Below are 18,191 nucleotides of genomic sequence, written 5' to 3' on the forward strand. Positions count from 1 at the left end.
GCTCTGTGATGGGCTTGTGGGCCGCAGCGGGCATTGCAAAGATCATGCTTTGATGCGTTCAGGCCGTTCATCCCAGCTGGCTCTGCTGTTTGTCATACCGTACTACTACTACTACTACCGGCGGGCATGTGTGTGCGTGTGTGTCTTTTTCAAGCCAAACCGTATATCTAAGAAATTGTCCTCCCCCCTCCCCAATGTCTTCTGAGAAATGTTCCTTCAAGGAAAACAGATCTTTGAGTGAAAGAATCGCCCCCACTAAGACACTTTCAGTCAGAGGACCATGGATAGTTTCTCTCTTCATGTCTTGTAGGTTTTGGCAGGTTTGGTCGGTTCTAAAAAGATGAATAGTGATATGATCAGATGCCATGTAACGAGTACAAACGATTTATTATTATTTGTGTTTAATGACATGCTATTGAAACTGCTATACTTTGCCAAGGCTGGTTGGGTTAAATGGAATGTATGGAATGCATGGAGGTCATGTGATCACGCAGAAAAACCCAGCGATGGATTCCAGATGTGCTCGAAAACAGTTCTGTTAATTTTGGCTCCAACATTGTTAATCTGGAGTCATATTTTTTATGTTTATTATTCAAATGTGAGCACTGATGCGTCACATTACCCCACTTTTCTGTTTTTTGGTATGAAGTCACTCGGGTCCCTTCCAGATGTGTTTCAACCCCACTATGTATTTTGTGAACTTAACCTACCCCATAGACAATTGGAGAGCAATAGTCTGTCTGGAATCGTTGAGGATGCATTGGGGCATCCAACAACTATAGTCATTAGCTTTTGCTACTCTGACACTAATTAGTCATGTGTGTGTTTGTTAAAGTGGTGTCAAAGTCACCCTATGGCTCTGTATGTCATCATGCACATTGGTCCATGGCAGGTTACATCTTTACTTAGAAATTGTGCTTGGAGATTTGTACATAAACCATACGTTGTGCTTGTAGGTTTGAACTCATAGGTCATAAATTGTGCTCATCAGTTTACATTAACTCATATTTCTGAAAAGCCTTCACTCTTTCGAGGAAGAATGTGAAAACACTTTTTTTCAAGTTATGCCTGTAAAACAATCCATATATTCACAGTCATGCTTCCAAGAGGAATAAACCAGCAAAACAAACATGGATGGGATTTCATTTCTGAGATCTTTTTGTTATTTAACGCATTCCCCATTGTATTATGGAAAATGTCACGTACGTATATGCTGTCTCGTATATCTGTTGTCTGTCCTTGAGCACCTGATGTACTAAAGTAATAGCCTTTCAACGTTTTCAGAGAAATCAGCTTATGAATAGCAGCACCGAATCTCACAAAATCAAGGTTATTATTTGTACATAACTCTTTAGTATCAAAAAACGGTATGTAATATTAGGGGGCCATTGTCCTGGTGTCTCATAGTAGACAAGAGAAGATCCTTTGTATCAGCACCTGTCTACCGCCCTCTAATAAAGGCTCTGGTAATGACTGCCAACCTCAGGGGATAGAAGCAACTATCTATTTTGAGTCCAAATCTGTCAGCCTGTGAAAGGATTTGTTTTTAGAAAATCCTGAAAGTCCCATATAGAAAACGGAAGCTAATCGCGTTCAACAGGTTTTCAGTTGCTGACATTGTGTTTTGAATGTGAGCAAAACATTATATTCTTCCAAACACATTCAGCTGCTCCTACAGCAGAGACAGATGGCTTCCAACCAGAGATTGGACTCTCAACTTTTTTTTGAAGAAATTCAAACCCAAGCACATCAGGGATGATCAATATCTCTTGACAGTCCCAAGATATTCTCATTCTTCATGCAACAGCACATCATGCTTTTCCAATGACTAAATCAATGCTCCAGACTCAATGTGAAGCGCCATAAAAAAACACCTTACACCTTAGTGAAATCGTAGTGCATAGAAAAGCTGTTCATTTCCCTAAGGATTTCTAACCGATTCTGTGTTTGTATAGATGATGAGAGTGTCAGAGTTAATGTCAGGTCTTTGAAGCACCGCTTGTCTTGCCAGCTCCACTGCAACAACACAACAGCTGGTGGGAGAGGATATGCACAGCACTGGTCCAACACTGTTCATTAGGGCCGGTCTCCCAGCCAGTGTGTTGATTACCCCTCCGTCCTCCTCATACTGGCTCTATATCATGGGGCTCTACCTCCCACTGTCACCTTATCCAGGGCCCAAAACGCCCCGCAGAGCACATGTCAACATTCAGGGATCTCTCTGTTCTCGCAGCCTCGGCTATCATAAATAGAGCTTTCTCTGTCTCTCTCTCTCGCTCTCTCTCTCAACTGTGCCAAACTGTTTGCAGAGAATTCAACCTTGCCTAGTCCTGTGCTGCATGTCATTCCGTCTCTGTTTCAACTTTCCTGTGTTGTGTTTCTCTGTCGAGATAGTCACTGAAAATCCATAAACATATGGTAAATAAAACGGGTCAACTGAATAAGTAAACTAAAACAGGTCAACTTTAATGAAAAGTTCAATGAATGCACGGTTCTGTGTGTCCAATATTTAGATCCAAATCTGGTTTCTTTTTTTGCATGCTCATTACAAACATACTGGCTTGCATTGTCTATATGTATAGACGGATTGAAAGTTGGTTGAACTTGACTTCATATTAAATAATTGCATGTAAAAGTTGTATTGCATGCATCTTGGAGGAACACAATGTGGAGGAACACTATTATGTATTCTTTCTGCCAGTCTAAGGATTTTACACCATATAAGCTGACAAAAGGGCTGTCTGTCAGCACAAGGGCCAGACCAGATTCCTTAAACATTCCTGCCGTCAGGACCTTTTTAGTCCCTTTCTGGGCCCTTGAAGCAGAGATGATCCTTTTGCACTGCATCGATAAGCAGACATGAAGGGAATTACGTTCCGACTCAAACAGCCACTCTAATTTTCCATTTGACTGTCTCCCATCCAGTGCCAAAGAAGACATCGTGTGTTACTATGGAAACAGAGGGAGCTCCCAGCCGAGCCGTCTGAATCCAGGTCTGTGTATTAACGGTTGCTGTAGTAACGGTTAAATTGATACTTGCCTCCCCTGCCAGGCCCCCTGTTGCCCTCCGTGATAATCCTGGTCGTGGAGGTCTATTGATTTTATTAGGAATAATGTCACACACCATGGGGATTTGTCATTTTATATGTGACTGTATTGATTCGACGCCTGTCAATCATGTCTTCCCGTGTACGGGTGTGTGCGGCGCCTCCCTCACCTGTGCCCCGTCGCTCCGCTAGGCATCTACGGCTTGAGCAACTGCCTGTTGGATTCTTCATGGTGGAAACTGGATCACGGCAAGCGCCTGTTCACCAGCGTGATGGAGCAACAGTTGACCGGGGACAGACTGGTGCAGGAACTCATCAATGTCCTCAACAACCAGGAGCTGTGAGTGCTATTTCGTTGTGTTTTCGTAGCCTTTGTAACTGTAGACACGTTTATCCAAAGTGACTGAATTTAGATCAGTCAGGGGCAGGTAGGGTTCTAGGCGTCTTGCTCACGGCTACCAATGGAACACATGGGCCTTCTGCCCCTGCAATCACCCCGATGCGTAACAACTTTGAAATAACAAAACGTGGCAACTTTTCTTTTTTTTTTTTTTTGAAAGAACCAAGGCGGTGTCTACTTCCAGTGCTTTTTGTATTTCTTATTGTATTTTCATTGTGTGGGCACTATGCGTTGGTTTAATTGTTGCATGTGTCTCTGCACAAAAGGATCGCTGACCCAAAAATACAGAAACAGGGGAAGGGCTTCGATAGCGGGCTGCTGCCGGCCCTCTCATCTGTGTGTGTCCGCACCCCTCATTACGGCACAAGGTCAGTGTCCTCCAGCTACCCCTCTCCATGTTCGCCTTTGCTCCTCCTACTCTCCTCCTATTTCCCCCCTTTTTTAGTTATCATGATGTTGACATCATGACGGAGTCTTATTGCACCACTGTAAGCACACATCACCATCTCCAAGGAGGCCTAACGTGGCCTCACACAGTGGAAGACGTTGTGTTTATGGGGATGTTTGCAGAGTTCTTTAGGGAAAGAAGAATGTTACACTTGGCTCACTTAAGCTCTGAAATGCAGGGCACACTGTTTTCGTAATGCTAATACTCGAGTTGAACCAGTTACGGTTAACGGTTTGGGGACGTAGTCAGGTTAACAGTTGATATTATTCTCTGTCCCCATCTGCTTCTCCCTCTCTCTCTCTCTCTCTCTCTCTCTCTCTCTCTCTCTCTCTCTCTCTCTCTCTCTCTCTCTCTCTCTCTCTCTCTCCCAGGACAAACACGGTGGTCCTAATAGACACTGCAGGGGTCGTGACCTTCGTGGAACGCACCATGCTCGACTGTGACCCCAACACGTGGAGCAACAACAGCTTCCAGTTCCAGCTGCAGGCGTGATCTCCGCGCCGCGCGGCCAGACGCTCCCTCGCCACACGCCAGACTCTGCCTTCCGGCGTTGCCTCTCCCCACCACCACTTCCTCTATAGTCCCACTGTTCCTGCCGCTACGTGACCCGGGAATGCTCTGCAGGGTTCTTTTTTTGTTTGGTTTTTTAAAAGCTGTGAAAGAATTACGTTGCTTATTGTTGAACTATTTAATATGGGTTTTGATTTTGGAGTTGTTGAATGACGGTGCTTGGATTTGAGTAATGTTGTTGGTATAAGGAACTGGGGGGGGGGGGGGGTGTTGCTTGATTGATTTGATGATTGATGAATTCTGCAGATTAAAACATTGCCAAAGATGTAGGGGAAGGTTATTTTCGTCTATATGGGCAAAATATCATGGTCTGTGTTTTTATGGTGACATTGTTATCCATTGGTCAACTAGACCACCTCATGTGACAATGTCATGATTCTTTCATGACTGCTTTATTGTTCAATTATGTTAAACATTGTCTTCATGCAATTAGACCGTACCTCACATTTTTATTATGTTATGATTTAATCTCCGCACACCACACACATAAAAGGCTAGAACACAATGAGAACATTGTGTCATGGTTTTATTTATGGATTTGAATTACCAAAATGTAGCAGTATTCATAGGCCAAACGGAATCTGTTAAACATACTTTGCCTGGCACAGTACTGGGATAGCATATTAGCATCTAATATTTGCATTAATCCGTTATCTACACATTGCAAGACCATTTTAGTCTGCATACTACTTTTGTTAATTTTACCACTACTGTTTATTGTAGCTGCTTTGGATATGATACAATAATGTTTCACCAGTGAAGCCTATTTGTAAAAATAATAAAATACATCAAATTGAATCTTCAGGAATGAAGTTGGCTTTGATAAATGAATGTTTTAGCTCATATGGGAATCACAGGGAGTGTGTATTAGTTTTATACTTTCCTTCATCAATGTTGATCAGTTGACTTGCTTACCACACAGCATCCTGGGTGTCTGGGTTATGTGTAGAAGGAATGGGACCTGTGATTCCTAAAGATAATTAAATAAAGTTTTGAATAAATGATTTGTGTTTCCATGTCTTCCTTTGAACACATTGCATCTCTCAAACAGAGGGGAGGGTGTTGAAACTAGATAGGGATCATCAAAATATGTAGACTTGGACAGAAACATACATGGAGGGACTGATCAGATTCTGAATTAGTTGAAAAATTCTCTCTTTATTCTCTTTATTCTCTTTATTTATGACCTGGTCAAACTCAAATTCTTCCTCTTCTTTTGATGACATCTGCTAAGAACTGCTATAGAGCCAACTGTTTTTTTTTTTTCTAGTAGGCCTACATTATGAATGATAATGAACAATCCAAAATGCAGTGTAAGAACACGATGCTTTAGGAAAATCTTACAATTAGTGGCTATCTGAGGAAAAATAAGCATATATTGAGAATAAAGATTATGGAGCCTTATGTAACCCAGTTTCTAAACCGAGGTGGTAGATCCTACTCGTGTCTACTGGGCATATTACTGTTGGCAGCAGTGGTGGGCGTATATCGTGTGCACTTACTTTTTTGGTGATTTATGACCTGTGCGCACTTACTTGAGAACTACATTGCATGCAGAAATTAGATTGCATTGAAGTATTAAAACGGTTTTATTTCGCAATTGATTGTCACCTATGTTTAGATTTGGATTGTTAAGAATGTGTATACCCGTATTACTATTAGGCCTATTATAGATATATGGATCATAAAGAGTTGGATTGTTTATACTATAATTATGGGCATCTAAAGATGTGGACATGAAGATGTATGGGCAAAATACCTTGCCCCATCCATGGATGTACACTTGCACAGTATAATAATCATATCCATAAACTAGTTTCCCAATGGCGAAACTGCCATCCATTGGAAATGCGTTGCACTGCACTCAAAACCACATGTCTCCCATTGGCCGAACGCGGCATGTCGTCATCCGTGATTGGCTCGATCTCTACAGCAGTATTTCCTGCCGGCAATTTCCCTCTCCGCTGATTCGTTCCATTCGGTACAACAGACACACGTCGACCAATCGGGTGCCGAAGATCCGGCGCGAGGGTGGGGCTTCCGTCTCGGTTTGCGTTAGCACAAACTGCAAGATGGCGGAGCTCGTCGCAAAGCGGAATGGCGATGCCTCCAGAATAAAATGATTTTATAAATGTATTTAAGTTAGTTAGAAATTACAGCGAACCCTCAATCATTTGGATACCATTTTGGTGAGTGTTTTGACTGTGGTTCGTTTGTTGTTTGTTTCGGCACACTGTTATTTTTTTATTGCATTAGAGGTAACTGTTACTGCCACCGCAGACGGCAAATGATTGTGAGTATTAGTGGGGCCTGTGTGTGGGCTACATGTAGCCCAATAACCACTAACCTTCTGCTCAGACATAGTCACATATCCCGTCTGTAAGACCACGCCCGGCCATACGTTCCGTCCAATTTGTGTGTCGTTTTGCAATGGGGGTCCCCGCTGTCTTTGAATTGATTTAAATTGTATTCTCTTTTTCTAGCTCTCAGCATTGGAGGATGATCAGTACCCGCTAGACCCCCACATTAAGCCGAATGCATTGTGATTTCCAATAATTGAGACAGTGATTCTGAAAGCTGTCTACATTAATGAAAAGAACAATGTAGTCAGCTTAGCATATTCAACACCCGGTCTATAACAGGGACGTCTCTGCATGTGTTCTGAAACCAATCCTAGTGTAAACCAGCCTCCCGAACCAGTCAGCCCGATTTAAGAAACCTTTCTGCTTTGTGGTCGTAGCCCGTAGGTTCTAATTCAGAAAGAAATGGAGATAGATGACATTTTACCGCCCCTCCCATTGGAGCCACCTGCCCTCCCTGACGAGGATAGAGCCCCTCCACCACCTCCCCTGCAAACGTCCAGTGACGCAGACGTAATGGACGTTAGCTCTGGTGGTGATGGATACACACACACCCCAGCAGGGCCCGGGGAAGACAAATGCCCTCATCAACAACCACATCAGCAGCAACTTCTGTCCAAAGGCTCTCTTACTTTCTGTAGCCAGCTTTCAGACGAGGCCAGCACCAGCAGCAGCAGCACATGCCCCAGAACAGCTAGGCACGCGCCACCGGTCACCAACTTCCTACCTGACCTCAAGCTGCTCCGAGATGTTAAGATCAGGGTGAGCTTCACGGAGAGCAATAGCAACAATGGCAGCAGCTCTAGCAGTAGTAACAGCACTAGCAAGGACAGGAAGGTGCTGTTCACAGGCCTGGAGACACTCGGCTCCTGCCCCATGAACGGTGAGTTGCATGACTCAAGTGGGGCTAGTTTAGGGAACGGGCGGCGAGATGACGAAGCTGAGTTAGACCAGGAGAACAAGGTAGAGTTTGCGGTTCTCGACGAACTGGACGACTTCTGCGACAACTTCCTGGACCCGGACGAGCGTGAAGACATGGGCTTCACGTCTGACGTCATAGCTCAGCAGGACCACGGCGAACAAGAGGCCCTGGGTTACTCCTACGAGGTTTGTGGCCAGATCTCTGTTGTATTGGTGCTGCGTTTGTGTCCGAGCCGGTCCCTTGTTGACAGACTGTTTACAGACTAGTTTCTTCTTTTGATATTCTAGATAATCTGGTATAATAGCAATACTTCTTTGTAGAAATTTGAAACAAATCCTTGATATTAAAGCTTTCTAGCTTGCACAGTGAGAGTCTTGCACAGTGCCTCTTTGAACGTGGAACACGGTTTTACCCCAGTATATTTGGTATTATTACTTGGTTGTAAATATGATTACAGTGAAATGTGTCTTCACTATTCTCTTTATAACATTACTCTTCAGAGTTCCTGACTTTGATGAATTGCTGGCTATGTGTGACTATTGACATCATCCATGAATCATGTGGCTGCTGCCTTTGACCTGGACTCATTATTTGTTTGCTGCCGTTATTGTGGTGATATTAATTTCATGATGGTTCCCTTTGTTCCTTTTTTTTTTTTTACATATTTTTTTTATACATATATATACGCATACAAGATATGACACCGTTATAACAGGTTCCTCTGTTACCGAATATTCATCTTACATTAAATTGATTTATTTTCTTGTGCCCATCTAAAGTGTTGCTTCTTGTGCTCATTTACACTATGAAGTGATGTTAATATTCAGTTTTAACTTTAATTTGATCAATTTACAAAAATGCCTTGAGTGTTTTCTCATTGTCGTTATGTGTGTGCGGGTGCGCGCCCCCTCGTGTTACCCCTGCCCCTAACCTCACTCTCTTTCAGGAGGAGTTTGACCAGGACGTGGATGCTCTGCTGGAGGAGGGCCTGCCCGTGGCCAAGAAGAGGCGCCTAGCAGAGGACAAGTTCACCGGGGACAGCGACCACGCCTCCGATGGCGAGGAGGGCGGAGTCCAGCCCATGATGACCAAAATTAAGACCGTGCTCAAGAGTGAGTGCAGGCTGGGCTCTGGGTTCTGCAGGAATCTCTGCTGTTGTTGGAGCACCACCACCACCACCACCACTTTGGCTATTGGTTCTATGCTGCCATTCTAAACTCCACCCATAGTGAAGTTATATGTTTGTGTTGTAGGGCTTTTATAAATGGTTTTAATGTGATACTTTTGAAATCCTCCCAAGTTGTGGTCTCTGGGATTGAAATGGTAAGAATGTTTATTTATTCATTTGATCTCTTATGCTTAATAGGTGATAACAGTTTTTAGAGTTTTGTATAGTCTGTGTATGAAGGCTCACATTGCAAATGCCAATGAATGCTAGTATCGGCACCACCTCTAGAAAGTTCAACATTGTACAATAAAGCAGTTGTGGTCCCCTATCCGTCCCAGAAGCACCATGGACTTGTTGTAATGTGTGTGTGTGTGTGTGTGTGTGTGTGTGTGTGTGTGTGTGTGTGTGTGTGTGTGTGTGTGTGTGTGTGTGTGTGTGTGTGTGTGTGTGTGTGTGTGTGTGTGTGTGTGTGTGTGTGTGTGTGTGTGTGTGTGTGTGTGTTCTCCGCCACCCCCCCCCCTCAGGCCGGGGGCGCCCTCCCACCGAGCCCCTTCCGGACGGCTGGATCATGACATTCCACAACTCGGGCATTCCAGTGTACCTGCACCGGGAGACCAGGGTGGTCACATGGTCCAGGCCTTACTTCCTGGGCACCGGCAGCATCCGGGTAAGGTGGATGTGGGGGCGGGGGCTGGGCTGGGTGTCCCTCATAGTTCCTATGCAGGTCTCCGTAGATGCAATTTTAAAACCGCAGAGAATTGTTCATGTTTTAAAAGTCAAGTAGTAGTGATATAGTAATATGAGCTTTTAAGTGTGCCTTTTATGAAATGCAAGGACACTTTCCAAAATAAAGGAGATTTAAGTCATTTAAGTCAGCGGTCCCCAACCTTTTTTGCGCCACGGACCGGCTTAATGTCAGACAAATTTTCACGGACCGGCCTTTAAGGTGTGGCGGATAAATACAACAAAATAAAATGACAAGACCATGGTATTTTGTAAATATAATAATAAAAAGCCTGAATCCACTGTGTACTTGTATGTAACTTTATTAGCAGCGTCCTCCTGACATTTTTTTTTTTTGCGTCCTCCTGACATCCACCAACAACAATAATAATAACATAATAATAACAATAACAACCTCTCTGCCTCGCGCTCTCTGGTCGCTTTGGTAACACTTAAACATACCTTCAAAATACAACATAAAACATATGAAGTTCATGAAAAATACAACTCACCATAACGCTAAATTAATGAGAGCCCTGAGCTTGTTTCTCTGCAATGAGACGGTCCCATCTCGGGGTGATGGGAGACAAAGACACCCGGAGTGTGTTGCTTATGTCCAGTCTATTTCGTGATTTTGTTTTGGTTGCTGTGACTGCAGAAAACCCCGCTTCACACAGATATGATGTCGGAAATGGCAACAGGGTTTTCAGAGCTGCTGTGGCAATCTCGGGGTATTCTGCCATGACTTTTATCCAGAATACCGGCAGAGTTGATGTCTCGAACATCCTTTTCAGGCCGCCGTCATTTGCGATCTCCAGCAGCTGATCTTCTTCTTGCGCGGACATGCTGGATTCGCCCGGTTTGTTGACAAATGGGTCGCGGATCCATTCCTTTTCAGTTCGTGGGTCTTTTGCGGTTGGGAAGTAGCGCTCGAACTCTTTTGAAAGCGAAGACAGGTGATCGTGCACCAGCTGGGAGAATGACTGCTCCGGCTGAGTCTCCTCCAAAATCCCCGCCAATGTTTGAAACATGTCAAATATGCCTCTGTTCACACGTCGTCTCCACAAATCCAGTTTGGCTTTAAATGCAGCTACTTTATCTGCCAACTTGAAGACTGTTGTCATTTTCCCCTGAAGAGACAGATTGAGTTCATTGAGCTGGCTAAATATGTCGCACAAGTAAGCCAGTTTTGCGACCCACTCCTCATCACTGAAATGTGCTGCCAGCGGTGACTTTTTTTCTAAGAGAAATCTTTGCAGCGGCTCTCGTAATTCATACACTCTGGCCAGCGATCTCCCTCGGGATAACCATCTTATTTCTGTGTATAACAGAAGGCGTCTGTGCTCCGCGTTCATCTCCTCACAAAGTTGCTAGAATAGGCGTGAGTTAAGTGCGTGTGCTTTGATGTGGTTGATAACTTTAACAACATCATTCAATACGCTGTGAAGTTCCGGTGGCATTTTTCGGCTCGCCAGCATCTCTCTGTGTATGACACAATGTGTAGATTCGCATTCAGGTGCAACCTCCTTAATCCGAGTAGTTAAACCAGACAGCCGTCCGGTCATGGCAGCAGCTCCGTCTGTGCATATGCCGACACAAAAAGACCATTTAAGTTTTCCTGATACGTAATTATCCAGCGTCTTAAATAGTTCTGCGGCTGTGGTTTTGGTTGTCAACGATAGTGCACACAACACATCCTCATGCACATCCTCCTGATAAAGGTATCGCACATAAACAAGCAGTATTGCCCTGTTGTCCACATCTGTTGACTCGTCAACCTGCAGTGCGTACCACGGTGATGTATTAATCCTCTCCAACAACTGTGTCTCAATGTCCTCTGCTATTTCCTCGATGCGCCGCGTGACGGTGCTAGCTGACAGAGGGACCTGTGCTATCTTTTTAACCGCAGCCTCCCCCAAAAGTTCACCGCAAATGTCTTTAGTAGCCGGAAGAATCAATTCTTCACCAATCGTGAATGGTTTTTTAGCCTTAGCTATTCGGTTAGCCACCAAGTAGGATGCTCTCAGTGCACTTGCATTTGTTGTTGCAGAGGCCCTCAGTAATTGCTTCTGTCCTTCTTGTTCCTGCTTTTTTCTTTCAAAGTACTCCAAAGGCTTGTTTTTTAAAGCAGGGTGCTTAGTCTCTAATGCCGCTTTTCCACCGCCAGTACCTACTCGACTCGACTCGACTCGACTCGACTCGCCACGCCTTATTTGCGTTTCCATTGGCAAAAAAAGTACCTGGTACCTAGTACCGGGTACTTTTTTTTAGTACTACCTCCGTCGAGGTTCCATGCCAGCGGAGTAGGTACTTTTGTGTGACGTAAACAGGCTGCTGGTAACTGATTGGCCAGCGGCTGTAAATGGGAATATTCACTCAAGTTAAGTTGTGTCCGGCGTGGTTGGAGTCCACGAACCCGCTCCCGAGGGGGACACTGATCAGCGTTTCGCCGTGTGTGTCGCTCCTTTCCCGGGGCTAGTTAGGCTGCGCGTCGTTATGTGTGTCGGGCGTGGTTGTGTGTGTCCGGCGTGGCTGGAGTCCACGGACCGGCGTTTCGCTGTTTCGTTTCAGTGTCGTTCCTTTCCTATAGGGCTCGAGTTTCGCCTCTATCAACGTTACCGTATGACAACAATAGACGCGCAGTCATTGCGCTTTTTATTTTATTTTATTTTATTTCCCATCATAACCTTTCCCGGGAATCAGGAAATAGTCTTGATCAGATTCAGATTTCCCGGGAATCGCGTCTCCCGTGATTAAAACCTAATGACGACCCGCCCATGGTGGAGAGGTTCTTTTCTACGACCCGCCCACATTGAAGAGGTACTTTTTTAGATGGAAACGCAACCAAACCGAGTTGAGTCGAGGCGAGTCGAGTCGAGTTGGTACTGGCGGTGGAAAAGCGGCATAAGTGGCGAAGCAGTTTTGAAGGCTTCATTGCCTCATTGGAGAGCCGGTCACCACATATTATGCACAGCGGGCTTGGTGCGTGGGAATCACCTGTAGCGATAAATCCATATTTTAAGTAGGTCTCCTGGTACTGTCTGTTAAATGCAGCTTTCTTTTTCTTGGTGGGTATAGGCTCTTCTTCTGTCTCCTCACTGGCCCTTTTCCCCTTTGCAAAGAAACTTTCCAAAGACGTCTGTTTTTTACTCATCTTTCTAGCTTGTGAGTTTCTAGCTTGTGAGTTAGCGCGACCGTTAATATTTAATATTAGCGCTAACCGTTAATGTATCACGTGACCACAATATTGACATGTGTCAATCGCATAGGTCAAGCGGTGTCAAGAGTGGGTCACGTGAGTCATAGACGGATGTAACGGGGAGAATTCGGAGAATTTTTCAAAATAAAAGATTGTTCAGACTCGAATAATAAATAAAACGGAAATAATGAAAGTTATTTATTCTTTCTGTGCGGCCCGGTACTTAACGACCCACGGACCGGTACCGGTCCGGGGCCCGGGGGTTGGGGACCACTGATTTAAGTTATGTAAAAAAAGTACTTGATTGGTACCACTTTATCCTAACCACCTTTTGTAATTGTAGTACTGCTGTAGTTCTTAACTAGGGATGCTTCGATACTCTGGCCACCATGTAAGATCCCCCCTCTAATCCTTTCCCCCCCCCCCCCCGGCGGTGCAGAAACACGACCCCCCGACCAGCAGCATCCCCTGTCTGCACTACAAGAAGATGAAGATACACGAGGAGAAGGAGCTCAACGGCAATGTGACGGCCGACGCTGAGGTGACGCCCAACGCCGAGGTGTCCCTCAACGCCGAGGTGTCCCTCAACGCCGAGGTGTCCCCCGCCATGACCGCCGACGAGGTCATGGACGACGATGCTGCTGCGCTGGCAGTCGTCGTTAACAACGGCGGCGGCGGCGAGGCTATGGAGGAGCCGGACTCGACGGCCCAGGAGGAAATGGCTCCGGAGGAGGAGGAGGAGGAGCAGCAGCAGCAGGAGGACGGGGAACAGGTCAAGGTTGTCCCCGTTGCCTTCCCACGCCCCAAGGGGTTCCCGGTCTTCGAGGGAGGCCAGGGGGCCCTGGGGCAGGTCACGGCCAAGGTGGAGGTGTGCAAGGACGAGTCGATAGGTACAACCCCCCCCCCCCCTTCCCCTCTTTACTCGTGAATGAATGAGCGTTCTGTGAGGATTCTGCTGTGCAGTAGTCCCTGCTAGCGTCAGCATGAGACTGCAGCCTGTCATTTTGGTTTCAATGGACACCGGGTTAGGTAGATAACGGTCAACTGATGAGGGCACTGCGACATCTGCTCTCTTTTTTTTAAAATAGAAACAGTTTGACGTTGATTTAATGGCTGGCTCGTTTTTTTTTTTTCCCGTTCCCCCTCATGGTCACAGGTCTGGAAGACTTCCGCGTTTACCTGGGGAAGTGTTTCGACTTCGAGCAGGTGACCGTGAAGAAGTTCCGCACCTGGGCCGAGCGGCGACAGTTCAACCGCGACATGAAGCGCAAGCAGGCCGAGTCGGAGCGGCCCATCCTCCCCGCCAACCAGAAGTTGATCACGCTGTCCGTGCAGGACGCGCCCACCAAGAAAGGTACCGTGCAGGGAGAGGTTTCCCCCGCTGCCATTTTTCATCGCACAAAAAAACCACAGAAAGAAACGGTTGTCACTAGTAGGCGCCTCTGAATCTCAGCTCAGAGACAGATGTGTGTCGATACAGCTGTTTCTGAATTGTCTTGAATGGGTGAACCAGGTAAAACATAATAAGACATATTTTGGAATTTTGAAGTTTTAATTCTCACTGAGCATGCAGACTTACTCTGTTCTTTGCTGTTCTCTCCAGTCTGGAACTTTTTGTGTCTGCTACATAAAGGTCAGAGTATATCAACTACTTGCTTTTTCTGAAAGGCAGGTGCTGGTTCTGTTCTGCGACACATGCATCAAGTCTTTCTCTAACGGTCTGCGTAGGCTGGCCAATTCACCACATTAACACTATTGAAATATTTTTCTTTTTCTCTCTGGTTTAATGATTGCCTCGTTCCATCAGAGTTTGTGATCAACCCCAATGGGAAATCGGAGGTCTGCATTCTCCACGAGTACATGCAGCGTGTCCTAAAGGTCCGACCCGTTTACAACTTCTTTGAATGTGGTAAGTCTGCTCAGACCACACACACACACACACACACACACACACACACGCACTCCCACACCATCACACACCTCTAAAGACACACATGGTGGTTTTGTATTAATAAGGGAAGACGCCAACAAGTATCCCTAATGACTTTCAGATAGGGCTTGGCGATTAATCAAATTTTGATCGCGATTTTGATTTCAGAGTGAAACTAATATAATCGAGTTGAAACGATTAAATTTTTTTTTAATAGAAATTCCAGAACAGCTGGATTCATATCAGGACTTTATTTTCTATTTGACCATTTTGTGTATATTTTTAAGGGGAAATTTACAGTGTTTTTTTTTTTTGGAGAGAAATTATGAATAAATGCATCATGTTTTCAAACTCAAAAATAATCGTTTGAATAATCAAGATTTCAATATTGACCAAAATAACCGTGATTATGATTTTTTTCCATAATCGAGCAGCCCTACTTTCAGATTAAGTGAACATTAACCTTTTTAATGGACACCCATTGAAGTTTGCTTCATACCTGTTTTGACTGTCACAGAGAACCCAAGTGAACCCTTTGGAGCGTCAGTCATCATCGATGGAGTGACCTACGGCACCGGAACTGCAAGCAGTAAAAAACTTGCCAAGAATAAAGCTGGTGGGTTCCACTGTAAATTCTGGTATAGCGGGGCCAGTACATGGTGTACATCCATGACACATTTCCATCTAATGCTGATCATATAATTCTCTTAAATAGAGATTCTTATATATATATTCTCACATACTTTTCTCTACCCATTGTCTAATGGTGACCAGTTACTGCACCATGGATCCATGCCTATGCACAGAAACTTTGTCAAAGATGTTGTGGAGCTCCTGTAAACATTGAATACGGTTCATCGATGAATCGAATGTCCACTGTGGTTGTTTCTTTTTTTTAAATAACTGCCTCCTGGGTAATCGCAGCTCGAGCCACACTGGAAATCCTCATCCCAGACTTTGTGAAACAGACCTCGGAGGAGAAGCCTGTCGAGGGAGATGAGCTGGAGGTAGGTCATCTTGGTTCCGAATGGTGCTCCATTCAGATCATGTTGAGCTATAGCATTGATCCCCAGCCGCAGGCGACTGGGTTCAAACCCCAGTGTCTGGGTTCTACTTGAACGTCCGGTCTACTTCTTAGTGACATTCACTGTAAGTCAATTTGGTTATAAATGTCTGGCTATAACATTATTATCTACAGTCATTTAGCAGAGTCACTATAATCAACAGGGCAGTGAGCGCAGAACTAGACACTTTCTTGTTTTCTTTCTTGTGTGTTCTAAAGTTGACTTGACTTGCTCTCTCTCTCAATCCGGTGTTTTGTACCCAACAGTATTTTAATCATATTAGCATTGAAGACTCGCGGGTGTACGAGCTGACCAACAAAGCAGGTCTCCTCTCCCCGTATCAGATTCTACACGAGTGCCTTAAAAGGTAAGCTTTGGTTGTAGCGTTTTATTTGCTTTGAAATAAATCCTTCCAAATCCCCTAAAAATCTATGTTTGCAAAACTGTGTATGTATTAAGTATTAAGATTTGATATTTTAAAAAAGTACCATCTGGCTGGTTGGTGGAGAAGCAGTGTTTTTTTTTTGTTGGTGCATGGGACATTGGTTGAATTGTCTTCCTGTTGCCATAGAAACCACGGGATGGGGGACACCAGCATCAAGTTTGAGGTGATCCCCGGGAAGAACCAGAAGAGCGAGTATGTGATGACCTGTGGGAAGCACACCGTCCGTGGCTGGTGTGAGTACACGCGCACTCACTCACTCACTCACTCACTCACTCACTCACTCACTCACTCACTCACTCACTCACTCACTCACTCACTCACTCGCTCATTCGTAATGAAACGCAACGTTGGATTAGTTTTTCATTTGGATTTCTTAGCTGTTCGTCAGACAAAGCCAGCGGTTTTGGATACTCCCTTTTGGGCTCTGGGGTTCATCGAGTATCCGTCCATCTATATAAATTGTATCTATAACGTGTGAAAGTGTCTCTTAAGCGTGCTCAACCTCGGCATGCACGGTGGTGTGCCCTTCCTGCAGGCAAGAACAAGCGTGTGGGCAAGCAGCTGGCGTCCCAGAAGATCCTCCAGATGCTGCACCCCCACGTGAAGAATTGGGGCTCCCTGCTGCGCATGTACGGCCGGGAGAGCAACAAGATGGTGAAGAAGGTACGGATACCTCGGTTTGAACTGATGTGCTCGGCTGTGATATGCCAAGATGCTCCCGTTTTATACTAAAGCAAAGGAGGGTTTGCTTTTTTTCTTATACTTTTTTATTTATTTACATGCAACAATATCTACACACAAACCAACATATAGTTTAAAATTATAATTAAGGCATGGAAAGAGCTTATTTTGACGTGTCTCCCTTCCATTTAAACTCCCAAGTTCACCCTTGACATAAGAAATGATTGGATTACTCTGATACCCTGATTTTTTTGTGTTCTGAAACCACATATTTAATAATTTTCAGGAGAATTCGGACAAGAGTGTGATTGAGCTCCAGCAGTATGCCAGAAAGAACAAGCCAAACCTTCACATCCTGAACAAACTGCAAGAAGAAATGACGAAACTGGCCAAGGAGAGGGTAGGAAATGACATCTCTCGGAATCGATCTCAGAAGAACTGTATTACTTGCTGTCTGGAGGTCATATTAAATATCATCATGGTGATTTTTTTATTTCAATTTCAATTTGGTGAACCACTTAATCTCTGGCGGCACACCTGTATTGAACTCTGGTCTTATTTCCAGAGCTATCGCTTTCGAAAAAACGTAATGGGTGAAGTGACTCGATGTAGGCCTGGGCGATATGGCTGAAAGACATATCACGATATAACTTGATCATATTGATCTATATTGACAGCTATTGATAATTGTAATGACCTAAAAAGACTAGGAACTACAATGCTGGATTTAAACACTTCTGGTTAACACTTAATATGACCTTCCACTGTTCTTCATTGATAAACACTCCAATGTCGATACAACAATAAAAAACACTAAAATATTGTAAATAAGTATGGAACCGTGTTTGTGTAACAAACCCAGCTGCTAGATCCGGTGGTCCAGTCTCTTATCGATATATATATTGAACATGTTTTATATTGATATTGATCAAAAGTCTATCACGATACGATAATTTATTGTTTTATTGCCCAGGAACTAACTCAATGTCCTCGTCGTTCCAGGAGGAGACCAGGAAGAAGCCCAAGATGACTGTCATGGAGTCCGCCCAGCCAGGCAGCCAGCCCCTTTGCACCGTAGACGTCTAAGTCCAGAAAGCACTGAAGCCCGACACTGTAACACACACACACACACAATACACACAATACACAAGCCATCCTTCACTGTCGTAGACCACGCCCCCGGGAGATCCAATGGCAATACCACAACACACCTGAGTAGCCGCTCCGCTTGTAC

General features: G+C 44.7%; 2 protein-coding genes and 1 non-coding gene across 3 annotated transcripts in view; all 3 read left to right on the top strand.

The window, feature by feature from the left end:
* The window catches only part of tango2 (transport and golgi organization 2 homolog), a 14,314-nt gene extending 8,845 nt beyond the window's left edge, over positions 1–5,469 (top strand). Inside the window, exons 6-9 of the mRNA XM_084467563.1 lie at positions 2,926–2,993; positions 3,240–3,387; positions 3,714–3,815; positions 4,267–5,469. Of these exons, the coding sequence (XP_084323689.1) occupies positions 2,926–2,993; positions 3,240–3,387; positions 3,714–3,815; positions 4,267–4,387 (439 nt within the window). The 3' untranslated portion in view covers positions 4,388–5,469. The remainder of the gene's footprint in view (positions 1–2,925; positions 2,994–3,239; positions 3,388–3,713; positions 3,816–4,266) is intronic.
* Positions 5,470–6,534: 1,065 nt separating this feature from the next.
* On the top strand, positions 6,535–18,098 carry dgcr8 (DGCR8 microprocessor complex subunit). The gene is made up of 14 exons (XM_084468659.1): positions 6,535–6,654; positions 6,949–7,932; positions 8,694–8,859; positions 9,440–9,582; positions 13,277–13,727; positions 13,994–14,191; positions 14,645–14,746; positions 15,285–15,383; positions 15,692–15,774; positions 16,098–16,198; positions 16,403–16,509; positions 16,812–16,939; positions 17,244–17,357; positions 17,960–18,098. The coding sequence occupies exons 2-14, from the start codon at positions 7,231–7,233 to the stop codon at positions 18,041–18,043; spliced, it is 2,478 nt and encodes an 825-aa protein (XP_084324785.1). The 5' UTR covers positions 6,535–6,654; positions 6,949–7,230; the 3' UTR covers positions 18,044–18,098.
* On the top strand, positions 14,407–14,536 carry LOC311344109 (small nucleolar RNA SNORA77). Its single transcript, XR_014633579.1, has one exon. It is a non-coding gene; the product is annotated as a small nucleolar RNA SNORA77 (small nucleolar RNA).
* Positions 18,099–18,191: the final 93 nt, after the last annotated feature.

The sequence above is a fragment of the Micromesistius poutassou genome (assembly GCF_964030765.1).
Source record: "Micromesistius poutassou genome assembly, chromosome: 5".
NCBI lineage: Eukaryota > Metazoa > Chordata > Actinopteri > Gadiformes > Gadidae > Micromesistius > Micromesistius poutassou.

What these genes read in the sequence shown, in the direction of transcription:
- dgcr8 (XM_084468659.1), top strand. Translation starts at nt 7,231, where the DNA reads ATGGAGATAGATGACATTTTACCGCCCCTCCCATTGGAGCCACCTGCC. An exon ending in GTGCAAGGACGAGTCGATAG is followed by an intron (nt 13,728 to 13,993) that starts GTACAACCCCCC and finishes TCATGGTCACAG; the next exon opens with GTCTGGAAGACTTCCGCGTT. An exon ending in GCACACCGTCCGTGGCTGGT is followed by an intron (nt 16,510 to 16,811) that starts GTGAGTACACGC and finishes CCCTTCCTGCAG; the next exon opens with GCAAGAACAAGCGTGTGGGC.